The sequence below is a fragment of the Ylistrum balloti genome, unplaced genomic scaffold, assembly GCF_031769215.1.
Source record: "Ylistrum balloti isolate Yb309-2 unplaced genomic scaffold, AGI_CSIRO_Ybal_v1 Utg371442, whole genome shotgun sequence".
Taxonomy (NCBI): domain Eukaryota; kingdom Metazoa; phylum Mollusca; class Bivalvia; order Pectinida; family Pectinidae; genus Ylistrum; species Ylistrum balloti.
Genome location: NW_026782756.1, coordinates 220642 through 234733, shown reverse-complemented (window position 1 = coordinate 234733; position 14092 = coordinate 220642). Strand labels below are relative to the sequence as shown.

The window sequence follows — 14092 nt, the reverse complement described above, 5'->3', positions numbered from 1 at the left end:
TAGAAACATGTCAGATATAGTCACTGGGAAACCTGTCTGATACAGCCACTGGGAAACCTGTCTGATATAGCCACTAGAAACTTGTCAGATACAGCCACTGGGAAACCTGTCTGATACAGCCACTAGAAACTTGTCTTAAACAGTCAATGGGAAACCTGTCTGATACAGCCAATTGGAAACCTGTCTGATACAGCCACTAGAAACTTGTCAGATACAGCCAATGGGAAACCTTTCTGATACAGCCACTGGGGAACTTGTCTGATACAGCCACTGGGAAACCTGTCTGATACAGCCACTAGAAAATTTGTCAGATACAGCCAATGGGAAACCTGGAAACTTGTCAGATACAGCCAATAGGGAAACCTGTCTGATACAGCCACTAGAAACTTGTCTAATACAATCAATTGGAAACCTGTCTGATACAGCCACTAGAAATTTGTCAGATACAGCCAATGGGAATCCTTTCTGATACAGACACTGGGGAACTTGTCTGATACAGCCAATGGGAAACCTGTCTGATACAGCCACTAGGAAACCTGTTTGATATAGCCACTAGGAAATCTGTCTGATATAGCCACTGGGAAACCTGTCTGATACAGCCACTAGGAAACCTGTCAGATATAGCCACTAGGAAACCTGTTTGATATAGCCACTGGGAAACCTGTCTGATACAGCCACTAGGAAACCTGTCAGATATAGCCACTATGAAACCTATCTGATACAGCCACTGGGAAACCTGTCTGAAACAGTCAATGAGAAACTTGTCTAATACAGTCAATAAGAAACTTGTCTGATACAGCAACTTAAAAACCTGTCTGATACAATAAACTGACAAGTTTTCTACCACACTTACATCTTAAGGAGTCTGTGCCGGGTTTGATGGCTGGCATTTCTCTCATGTTCTGTTGATCCTCTTTTTTGTTGGACAGCCATTTATTAAAGTGGAATTCAAGCACTTCATCAGAACCCAAGTTCTCAAACACAACATCTTCTACCTTCCAGGAGGCATCAGGTCCCTTAGGAGTCAGTTCAAGTCGAATTTTTTTTATTGTACCAACTTTCTGCAGATTTGCCTGAAAATGCAAACAATGTCACAATGGATATAATAAATGCAGCATTAGATAATTTATATCTTTTCAGAATCACTGTTTCAGCAAGCCAAACTCAGTAAAACAATATCCTCCCTTTATCAATGACAGCAGTAACAGTAAACATAGGACATTGAAGCCCCCTACTTACCCTGAACTCGTCCTTGTTGCCTTTCTGGAAAATGTCCTTACCCGGAGCCCCTAACTGGATAGCTCCCGAGTTTCCATGGTCACCGTACACAACCAGGGCCACTTCTCCATCCTGTAGTGTGTCCAAGGTACTGACCTGGATACTCCAGTCTCCCACTACAAAACACAAGGAAACCAAGGTCCACATTTAGAAATTTGCCAGGTATCAAGGACCAAATGAAAAATCGTCATACTTAAAGATCTCCAGTAGCACATGTTTACACTGTAAAATGTCCATTGTCTAGCAGTGGTTATAATATAGAGGTAACAGGGTTCAGATATATATGTAAATGAAATCTTGCATATACATGTTTCAGAAAAAAATGAATGTTAACACCAAACCTAACCAAAGTTAGCTGAGTAAATGTAAGTCACAACAAGTTTTCTGTGGCAAACTGACAGAGTAGACATTCAAGTAAATTCATATTATATCATTTGAAGACTAATGGCCATGCAGCATAGGAGGGCTAAACGTTAGTTTAACTCATTTGTAATGGAGAGTCTTCAGTTTCCTAAACTAGATATATTTCACACCATTTACCCAGTTACTAAAACATTATGAAATTTTGTGAAGACCAAACATAGACATGTATTAGTTTCAAAACAAAAAAAAATGTCATATGTTAGATTCAATTCAAGCAATTAGTCACAAACAAAGTGACAATGAATTCAAATGACGTACAATTAACTTTATAAAACAATCACATTCACAAAAATAGCAAACAATGATGTTATGATGACTTGCAACAACGTTGAATGACATGTACAGGGAAACTTGGAGAATATGGACCATCCTGCATTTGCAGATAGTATCAAGCTTCAAGTTTATAAAGTTTTCAGCCAACCAAGTTTCCTTGTACAGCCACCACATTCACAACCAGTCTCCAGACAACCTACCTTTGACAGCAGGCTTGGTTCCTTCTGATACATGTACTAAAAAGTATCAATAGATATGGCTAATGTCATTTACTGACTGAGTAACCTCTAATTTCCATTAGCCATACATACACAAAAAACTACAACTTCAAATGTAATTAAGTGATTAAGGCATCTTATATGTAATACCAGTTTATCAGATTTTGATTTAAGCTATATTTAAAAGGAATCTGAATACGTAGCAATGTTTTTACAATACCTGCAAAGTCTGCACGGGGAGTAGGAGTGGGCGTGTAGTCAACAGTCATGGCACTGTCAGTTTGTCTGGCTTGCATCATGGCATTCTCCTCAACCTGTTCTGTGCTTCGTATCTTCGGGACACCAACTGTCAGGTAGGAATGAGAATCAAGAACAGGTCCTTCTTTATACAACGTTTTGTTAAAATTCTTAAACAAATTTTAGATAAAATTTATCCAAAAGACAGTATAATTGATATTACCAAAACAGTCCCAATACAACGTGTATGTACAGAATTACATAAATGTACAACAAGTCTCCAGTATGATAACAGAGAGACATTAAGAGGTATAGCTGTTCTGAACATTTTAAAGTTAAGAATAAATCCTGTTTAGTCAAATACCAGATATATGGCAGAAGTAACATAATCACAGAGAACCAGTGACTTACATTCAATGACTGAAGGGTACAACCAGATATTGTTGACACCTGTATCCACTGTGGGCCATATACGACCATCTGGCTTCATCCCGAGATACAAGCCACGCTGTGTACCTGACTGGAGTGATACGTATCCCAGGTCACGATGCTTTTCAACTATGAAGTGAGAGTACTCATCTCGCTCACCCTGCCATGTCAAAGTTCATGTATTAATAGCAATAGGGATTCCCAGTGACATCTTAACAATGTCAAGGTCAACAAATAATGGCAGTTGGATTATTCATTATTCTGAGTCTAAATGGCCAATAGTTAAGCATTAATGTTTTAATCATACATATTTCTCTCATTTCTCGAGTTCAATTTATTTCTTCAATTTCTCCCATCCTTGAAGTTCAAGGTCGTTTATCTCATCCTTCATGGTTAACAATCATGGAGGTGACAACTATATAATAGTTATTTCATAGCAGCATTTCCAGTTTATCTGATTATACATCTATAACTCACCAATGAATCAATTTTGCCATCTTTCATGCGTATAAACTTTCCAGGGCTCATCATGCTCTCAAACATGCGAACACCTCCAGTAGAGATCTTGTGAACCCTGAACTGTGCCATTTTGTTTTGTTTTCCAGTAGCCTGCATGGTGTAGTCATGGTTGATTGTGATGGCTTGTGTAAAGGAGGAACACAGCATGATCACACCACGGTGACGAAACATTCCCTGTGTGCAAGGAATAAAATATAACAGTTATTTATTTGGTTACACAAAAAAATACCTTGTAGTATATCACTAACATAAGGGTAAACAAAATCTTCACGTCTGATTTGTTTATCCAGGGTGTTTCATATAATGAAGATTACTAGAATAACCTACCTTAGTGTAAACAAAGAATCTTCGAGTCGGGTCCTTATCAAGAATGCCTCGCACATCATCGGGTTGACCATCTTCACCAAATGTGACAAATTGTAGAGGATTCTTAATAGACTCCAGCATCACTGACCAGTCATTTTGGACACGTACCCGAAATTCACAATATGGTCCTCCCATACCCTGTCAATGAAATGTATTTTATTCAGAAATTGTCACTTCAACACAGTAGAAATCTACCCAAGATAATCTAAACACACAGCTAAATAACTTCTCCTACTCCAACACTATGACAATATTTTAACGCCTTCCTTGAGTAACATAACAGCCTACCTGTTGCAGAATTAGATGTTGGTTTATATCGATTACAGTTTCAACAAAATCTCACTGTATCAAGAATTGGCTACATGTGGCAATAACTACATACATAGACAACACAAATTATTACCTGCATGGTGATCTTGCCATTGTCGATGGCTAGGAAGTTCTTGGGTTTTGTTGCACTACTGAATGCTCTCACCATAGATTTTTTCTTCACAACCACATTGAACACTGCTGGAACACAAAATTCACCTTTTGTTACATACAACCATCTTAAGACTGAAATAATTACAGTGAAACATCAGTGCTACACCTAAGAAGTAATTGAAACATCTCCAAAACTTACCATCATTGTCTTGATCATCAGCTAGCGCATCAACTGTGAGGTTGGGTCTTATACGGACAGCTTTGTGTGTGACTAAACTGTAGAATTTGACCTTGCTGTCTTTCTGGAACTTCCACATCTCATACTCCCACTGCAATACAAACTCTCACGTCACTTGCTCTTTGCGTTAAAAAGAGTTACCTGCCCTTGACACAAGAAAGGCATCTTGACGAAGCCTTTCAAGGCCTGTATTAACATATGTATGTCTGTCCCAACCAAAGCCAAAAATTGACATGCAGCTGAAATGTTGACTAAACCATTTTTTATGCAAAAACCCAAGCAACCCTGAAAGACCCAGTAGGGTTACCTCCCCTTATCATACATCTCATGCTCACAAAGTAAATATTCATCCTACATATATCAACTAGCTACAATTGAATCATAAACAAATATGCATCAGTACCATAAAATCACTATCAAAATAAATGTGAAACATTACAATTCAAAATTTTTAACATAACCTCAAAAGTTAGTAGTTAAGTACAAAAGTTCAAAGTTAAACTTTGGTCATATAACATGGTTTGATGATATAATAGGAATTATCATCAATGTTACAACCTCACAAGACTACAGACTGCTATCTATAATGTCAAAAATATTGTAGGAGCTGCAATTTAGCAAACATTGAAATATATGCATATCATGTTGTCTTAAAGTGGATCTTACAAAACAGAACATGAGGAGATTGTGAAATTGACAACTCCTAATATATACAGTGAATGTTGGTAGTTTAACAATTACCAATACATTTCTAGACACTTGTTACAGAACCACAGCCACTGTGATACATTTCAATATTCTCAAAACTCTGTCCTGTTTTCATTTATCTAAGGTTCTATAAGAAGTGCATGTGCAGTATGTTTTGAGAATGTGCTGACAAAGACAAGTGTACATAGAGGTTAAATCACATGTATTGTTATAATCTTCGTCCTTTGAGCGACCCAAAGGCACATAATGATGCAAACACAAATGAAGCTTTGTTAAGATGAAAAAAGATGAGATACAGAAAGATACAGAAATGGAGAAAAGTAAAGGAAATCTTAGATGACAATTTGTATGTGATGACACAAGATGATTTACATCTAGTAGCAGAAGGATTAATATAAAACACTTAGTGGATTAATAACAGAGCAACAATAACATAAGTGCTAAAAAAATCACAAATGACATTGCTCCAGAGTACAATGCTCAATTAAAGGCTTACAGTGCAAAACATACCATATTAGGGCTATTGTAGTGTTCACAGCACATTAAACAACTTATTACAAATTACAAAGTGCAAAACAGATTATCAAGTAGAGAGTCCCAATGCTTTGTATACAGAGCTTGTAAGGTATTTTTCTATTTAAAACATGTACTTGGTGTTATTTTTGTCATATTGATACAAAGTAGATGACAGGCAAAGTGTTCATTCACTGCTGTAGTAAAGTGAAGTGAACAAATCCTTGTTAACATCAAAGATGTTAAGGATCGGTATAGTACAGAGTGTTCTTCACAATACAGACTGTTTGACTCCTTGTGTAGACATTGGCAAGAATTCCGAAGTGAAAAAAAAAATACCTTGAATTTCTCTTCCAGGAAGATTACCTAGACATTTGAGACACTCTACCTTAATGTAATACATTGTATAGATAAGATACATCATGGTGTATTTAGGATAACATCGTTTTTAATTTTACTTTTTTTCACATCAATTGATTAAAAAAATAGCATGAGTTAGGTGATTAAAGCCAAAAATTAGTTTCACTTCTCAGCACAGTGAATGGCTTATGTACAACAAAGTTTGACCATGTCACAAGTGAGTGTTTGCAGCATGAAGCAGTGTCTAAAGCAGACAGATAATATCTTCATAACAAGTTTAAATATAACCAGTTTATAATTACAAAGAATTTCAAAGGAAAAACCATTTGGAAGTATTAGATACCCATAATAACTTACATTTCTATACATATTCAGATCACATGTACCCATTTAATGGTTTACGATATCAGAGCTGACGTACTAAACAGCTAAACATCACAAAAATACACTATATTATGATACTCTAAGGAAGTATGTAATGCACTCACAAACATAAGATACTAGACAGAAATTCAGTCATTCTAGATATTACAAATCAATTTTATACTCAAACCAAACATTTAAATCATCATCTTCTGCTTTGTCGCTGATCTCACTCACATTTCGTTTTTCTAGTATGTCATCCATGTATTCTTCCTGAACTTTCAGCTCTCTCACAATTTTCCCATCATCTTCTCCTTCATCTAACCACCTAAAACATAACAGAAAGGTAAACATTTTACGTAAGCCAGAATGTACAAACAGGAAGATCACCTAATCTAAAACATAACATTTACACCATGATTAAGATGAAGGATACTACTGAATCAGTTCTGAAGAAGAGTTCCAGTTTTGAGCAGTTTTTTTTTCTAACATATAATAATGCCTCATTGATGTGAAAGTAAAGGAAGAAAAAATGATATTTTTGGCTGAGAATTATGTGCACTGTCAAGGAATCTTTGATTGCTTTGTGTAAGCAGTTGAATTTTTTGATTGACTGAACCTGAGAACAACACCATGAGAGGCTGATCTGGGGATATATGGAAAGTAGTTTGAGGGAGTTAGTTGTACCTGTTATTAAAAACTAACCAGCTGAATATTATTTGCTTTCAGGGTTTCTGCATAAAATAGGGTCTGAAAATGTTATGATATTCAGAAGGGGTTAAAATGACACGAGTTTTATCATTGGTTTATTGTTTAACATTTGACAAGAAATTCTGAAACTGTGTTGTGATCTTTACATGTTATATTTCCAACATACGGTACAAGTGTATTTGTTTATCATGGAATAGTTCTGTACAGCCTGAACAATTCCAATTGGGTTACACAATAGTGACCCATTTTTTCTCTTGACAGTGGATATATATACACAACTCTTTATCTGATAACTCCAGAATACAAAATATTCATTATAACGGTAAATGATTGGCTATATAAATGTTCCTTTCCTGTAGTTTTATTTTTTCACTCTTTACGTAATTATTTGTTTTTAAATACTCCAATTGCAAATTACTATCATTCAGTAAAATGCAATGTAAGACATATTTCACATGTCACTTTATTTTTATGTTTAATATATTTCTGTATTGACTTTCTACATCAGCAAAACAAATGAAAATAAAATTACCCCAAATATCTGATAAGATAAACATATGTAGTCAGTATTGCCTGTATCTTCTACTACAATACTACTATATAAATTTCATATAAGTTATAAACAGCCTTCATCTATAGTAGACTATACAGATGTCTTTTACTTAGTAGTACACAGGTAAGTTTAATTCATATATCAATATAAATTATTTCTATTTTACATAAAAGTGTGACTTACTTTCCACAGTAGAAGGAGTAGTCATCTGTGGCCTTGCTATTTGGTTCCCTGATCACAACTTTCTCCAAAAACCAGCCATTTCCTAAACACAAGAAATACCAAAAAACATTACAAACTACTAATAGCAAACATATACAATTTTAGTACAATACACACACATAAAGTATTGTGCACCTTTGATGAAAACAACAACAAAAATAGGGGGGGGGGGAATTTCTTCAACCAATCTTCTGCAAAAAATCATAAGCCTCAGCACTTTCCCTAATTTACTAATATATCTAAAAATTAATGCCGACAAATTTAAGTTTTACAGTATTTCATTTTGCTTGATTATGAAAAGTTTTTTTGAAAACTGGTTAATGTTATTTCCTTTACTATGTATGTATTTATAGTCCTAAATACTGACCAGAGCCTGTTCCGTCGTGGCCAATAATGACCCTTTTTAGACGTCCAAGGCTGACTGCCTCCACTGTAAACCTATCCTCCTGCAACGCAACACCAAGTTTTAAAGTATGAAAACATCTACTACAAAGGGTCATTTAATAAATCTATGATGTTATCATGAAATACCATTTTCCAGTTAAAAAAGAAATGGATATAATTTGTTTCACATGATAGAGTATAAAATAGGGTCTATTAGTCTACAAATCACTTACCTGGCCTTGTCGAAACACTGAGGTCTTGGCTTCAGCAAACAGCTGCCTTACACCTGTATCTCCTCGATCACCATATATGGTCATGTACACATTTGCATCTGTCCCAGCATTCCACAGACTTCCTGTGTGTATATACACTTCGTATCGTATTACTACAAAAGGAAAATAGAAATATCAGTATCAGTCAAAATAAGTTGTAAAAATTTTAAGTCTGTCTCAATTGGTCAATTTTTCATTTCTATTCATTTCCTTTCCTCCTGCCTAGATGACGTGAATACCCTATATTATATGAGATTTGACCTTTTTTCTCTCTTACTTTTACAGGTTCAAAGAGAAATAAATGACCTCTAGTGTATGAGGTTTTACTTTAAATTCACCTTTGACCTTATGACTTTCCAATGCCCCGATGGAACTGTAAAACTGAACTGTGATCTGATTCTCTTTTTGCCCTATACAGCTTTCCACTTTTGACAGTATGGTACAGATTTGTCCACACACCTGGTAGTATGGGCTCCCTCTTACGCACAGCAGGCATTTCTCGACAGATCTCCATGTCATCCTCGTCTCGAGCCATCCACCTGTGACACTCAAATCTCAGCTCTTCACCACTGTGTGTGTCCATCATTTTTACCTGATATCAAACATTGAACAAGGATTTATCATTATATACAAGATTTATTACAACCAAATATTTTCACGTTCATTTTTTTAGTTCACACCTAAAGTCTTTTTGTATTATATATCTCATTTAATAATTTTTTCAAATCTATACTTGAAAAGACAAAGTTTACTAGTAATTTTGAATTTCTTATTTACTAAGTTTCAAAACAGTAGATTGAAAAGAAAATACATTACAAAAATATAAAAAATCTCTAGAAACTCTATTGGTTTTTTTTTAATCTTACATTTAATATCTGTAACTAACCTCATCGCAGAGCCATCCTGGGTTGTCTCCAGAGTTGTCATGTCCAATGCGAATCTTGTATATCTCTCCTATTGATCCTACAGACACCTATAGAATGAAGTCGCACATACCATTATAATTCTTACTATGATCCTACAGACACCTATAGAATGAGGTCACACATTCTATTACAATTCCTACTATGATCCTACAGACACCTATAGAATGAAGTCGCACATACCATTATAATTCTTACTATGATCCTACAGACACCTATAGAATGAGGTCACACATTCTATTACAATTCCTACTATGATCCTACAGGCAGCTGTAGAATGAGGTCACACATTCTATTACAATTCCTACTATGATCCTACAGGCAGCTGTAGAATGAGGTCGTACATACCATTATAATTCCTACTATGATCCTACAGACACCTGTAGAATGAGGTCACACATTCTATTACAATTCCTACTATGATCCTACAGGCAGCTGTAGAATGAGGTCATACATACCATTATAATTCCTACTATGATCCTACAGGCAGCTGTAGAATGAAGTCGCACATACCATTATAATTCCTACTATGATCCTACAGACACCTATAGAATGAGATCACACATTCTATTACAATTGTGGGAGTTTTTTGTTAAATTTGGATAAAAAATAATTTATGTAGGAAGCTCGTGTGTAAATAGCAAATGTTAAAAATTATGCGAAAATATTTGATAAATCTAAAACTTCCCAATAAAAAGAAGTGAATCTTATGTTTCATCAGCTATATAAGTAAATGTCATTGCATGCTTTGACCTTTAAATATCTAATAAAACAAAAGACTAATAATTTCACATGTTTGCTAAACAATTCAACTTTCCAGTCATTGAGCACAATAATCTATATTCATGTTCTTTAAAAGTCTCAGGAAGGTAACTTAACTGACCATTTGTAAATATGACCAACAAAATAATTGTATTGCTTTTTTCCTTCCTTCTTCCATTTCAACCCTCCTTATGTTTTCAGCCAATTTTAGACACTGTTAAGCCCAAGACTGTGCTTCCATATAAATTTTATTGAAAAGTATTAATCACTGAAGCATCTGTTGTACTACAACCTTGGATAATAAAACCTTCATTAATCATAATGAAATAATGATATGATCCAGGTTTTCTACTTGCCAAAACTTCCTCAGCAGAAAACAAATAAGGATGAAAGTTCATTGAATCCTACATTTATTGTTTCTTTCATTATGTAGCAGTTCTATAAAAGGTTTTTAGGCTAAACGTACTCAGTACGAATAGCCTATTGTTATTTTCTGTGGAAAAAATTTCAGTCATTTTTTTCTTTTGATGTTTTCCCTTATTGTGATAAAAATGATGTACATGAATGAGTTCATTTTTACATATGTTACTGAATGTGTATGTTTACAGAACACATTTGCTTTACTGAAATTAAGTGAAAAAACTCTCCCTCCCACTTATATTCCTTTTTAGATGATTGAATAAGGAAACCAGGTCTATTTGTAATATGATAATGTGACTAAGCATTGTTTGACTAATCTATTTAATCAATAATGGCTCATTTGACTAAATCAAGAGTTTCCATGAATAACCCCAACATACAAATTTTCAGGTGTTATTGATATAATAGAAGAATTGATCCCAGGAACAATTTTACAATACCATCAATTTTATACTGTAGTACTGTTAGATATTTTTCAGTTATCAAGGTTAGAGATATTTCACAACATCAAATTTCAAGCAATTTATTCTTCAGCTATAAACAGGACAGCATTTTTTGATAAACAGTAAAATCTATGTTGCATATTTGCAATCCTTAACGATCACAAACAAAGTGAAATTAAACCCTCCACAAAGATTACCAAATATACAAAAACTGATCATCACCTCTTGGAGGAAGGCTGATCAAACAATCAATCTTTTAGCTTTTCCCCAACAATAGTAGTCCCCATACATACATCAAATGTATCCATGTTCCCACTTTTAAATTGGGTGCCATCTCCATTTCCAAGAGCAATGGGTCCAGAATTTCCCTTGTGTCCATACACAGTCAGCGTTACTTGAGCTGGTGTTCCAGTAGACGGGTGTTTGTTGGTCTGGACTAGGACCTTCCATTTACCCTCTGAAAACGGCAATGTATGGTTATGGTTATTTGTTAACATATAGAGGGGTAACAGGTTTGTCAAATAAACTACATGTATTCAGTTGTCTGGTTGTCAGAGTAAGTCAAGTAATCTTGAGTATGTGAATTCTCACTTGTGCTCAATCTTAACACTGAAGTGGTTGGCAAAATATTTTGCAGAACATTAATCTTAAATGTTATACAATACATTGTATTTTCAAACTCTTTATACTCTTCTTTCTACAAAGTCTTTACAGTTCATGCTGGCCATCACATATGAGAGACCCACAATGCTGGTGAATGTCCAGCACTCGATCATATGTTGCCACGGAGACAAATGCTAACCAATTACTATTGGGTACTCTTAAATCACCTGTTGTCACAGATACAGTACCATTGGGTCCCCACCATTCACCAATGCAGTGATAAAATACTGATTTAATCTTACAACCCCTTTGGGATGAAATAGGGTGATCTCAACTAGCAGGTGAAAGATTTTAAAGTAGGAAACATGAGGTTTGCAAAGTGATATAATATTACATTTTGATTTTGATGAATACCAATTGAATACAGACCACCAAGAACCTATCTACATAACCTGATTCTCCCAAATGTACAACTCATTTGTTTACTTTGAAATTCTAAAATAATACTTACGAGTTTTCTTTAATCTCTCTCTTCGTTCTTGCATTTTCCTGGCAATCATGTCAGACCCTCCTCGAGTGCTGAGGCCCCCACGAGAAAAGGCGAGTCTGGACTGTCGAGGTGTGAATGAAACCCCCTCCATGTGACGGAATGGTTCTTTACCTCCTACTATCATTACATCTGGGCCGTTCATCAATTGCTGTAAATTCCGTATCTGTTAAAATTTATCAAACCATAATGATCAGGAGGAAAAGGGCATCATTTGCTGCAAATATTGAGTAGTATTGTTACAAATCTCATCATCAGGATCCATTAGAGTATGTAAACAATTCTTTTATTAGCAATCTCACATTTATTTATGGAACAATGAAAGAGTAAATGTAACATGGACTTTGATTTATAGGTATTACCCATGAAAATCTGATATTCTGCCAACACTAACAGTTTAAGAAATCAAAATTAAGTTGCCTGTTCAGTGATGTTAATGCATCGATTTGTATAAGTGTTCTTTAGTAAATACAAACCTCCTTTCCATCAATGGTGTAAATTCTCATGGCTGAACATTTCACTACATCTCCCATGTCATCTCGCACTTGGTCAAATGTCTGGGCAGTCTTTCTGTTAAATATCATGACATGACGATTTGTTGGGTCTCCATTCCTCATAATGGTAACTTTTTTAGGCATGGAATAATAATAAGCATATGCCATCTGAGGGTCTCGTTTTCCTGTTTTTCTCACTTTACTTTCTCGTAACCGAGAGTCCCTCACCAGACGGTTATATGCCCTACGTCCACTTGGAGGACGAGTTGAGTGCCACATTTCACGGTTATCTAGTCTGTCTAAATCCAAACCTTTCAGTGTATGTCGCTTAGTTGAACAGATGTATTTTTGCTCATTCGTCAACTGATCGAAACTTTCAACTCTGTTTTTTCCTCGTGGTGTGAAAATGCTTCTAACACCATAGTTTAAACCTGGCATTCTTTTTGTTAATTCACTAAAGAGGGAATCAAATCTCTTGTATTTACGGTCACTGACTGCTACTTTCAATGACTTGAAAGTGTAATCATCATCTTTGTAGAAGTAACATATTTTTGCTTGTGTTGGGGCAGTCAAAGATGTGCGACTGTGATGAATTTGATCTTTACGATTCCTTCCCTCCTCCACACTCTGTGAATCTGATTCAAACAAAGGTTTGAGCTTGCGTGTTTTTGGTTTGACTATTCGAAACTGCTTCCTTTCCTCCTTTGTATTCTGGGAGGTAGGGTCCAACTCCTCCCTCCCTTTGGAGTCCATGGTATCAGTGTCTGCCATTAGTTTGGAACTCTTCCAGTCATCCACCTAAATGTATATCAACAAACATATTAACTTCATAATAGACATTTCATGAAGTTCATAATAACAGGGTTACCTATTAATGTTCATGTCTTTATATAAAGCCTTATTATGACCATATTTAGACTCTAAAGACATGGAGTCCTTTATTTATAAAGGATACAAGCTATTGAGTCAAACAACACACCACAAAAATGTAGTATGATCTCAAGGATAAATCAAACAGTGAAACGCTTCAAATTCTAGAATCACTATCCCCCAAATACATACACATAGAAGGAGTGATATTATCCAAATACCGTCTACTGAATGGTGTAGACAATCTTTGCGATAAACAATGATGTATAACCCAAAGCAGAGGCCACAGCATGACATTGATTAATCGAGGCTAAACATCAGGAAAATTATAATTTTTTTTATACAGGATGTAGATGAATGGAACACTTGTCAAAGGATTTTAAGAATTCAAATACATAAAATCAGGATTAATCCATAATTGAAAGATATTGAAACATAGATCAATCCAAGCTGGTTCAATGATTCATTGTTTATTCGGCTAAAAATGGACAAATATAATATGGCATAATTGTACATCTTCTTTTGCATTCCTAATATCAA

General features: G+C 35.2%; 1 protein-coding gene across 1 annotated transcript in view; it reads right to left on the bottom strand.

Moving 5' to 3' along the window:
• The window catches only part of LOC132562518 (lipoxygenase homology domain-containing protein 1-like), a 65835-nt gene extending 52382 nt beyond the window's left edge, over positions 1–13453 (bottom strand). The window contains exons 1-17 of the mRNA XM_060227263.1: positions 12665–13453; positions 12153–12354; positions 11332–11495; positions 9377–9463; positions 8950–9082; positions 8452–8603; positions 8202–8280; positions 7796–7877; positions 6586–6676; positions 4366–4495; positions 4147–4253; positions 3705–3881; positions 3336–3551; positions 2841–3018; positions 2413–2538; positions 1240–1394; positions 854–1073 (exon numbers count right to left, since the gene is read on the bottom strand). Coding sequence (XP_060083246.1) covers positions 854–1073; positions 1240–1394; positions 2413–2538; positions 2841–3018; positions 3336–3551; positions 3705–3881; positions 4147–4253; positions 4366–4495; positions 6586–6676; positions 7796–7877; positions 8202–8280; positions 8452–8603; positions 8950–9082; positions 9377–9463; positions 11332–11495; positions 12153–12354; positions 12665–13453 — 3088 coding nt within the window. The remainder of the gene's footprint in view (positions 1–853; positions 1074–1239; positions 1395–2412; positions 2539–2840; positions 3019–3335; positions 3552–3704; positions 3882–4146; positions 4254–4365; positions 4496–6585; positions 6677–7795; positions 7878–8201; positions 8281–8451; positions 8604–8949; positions 9083–9376; positions 9464–11331; positions 11496–12152; positions 12355–12664) is intronic.
• Positions 13454–14092: the final 639 nt, after the last annotated feature.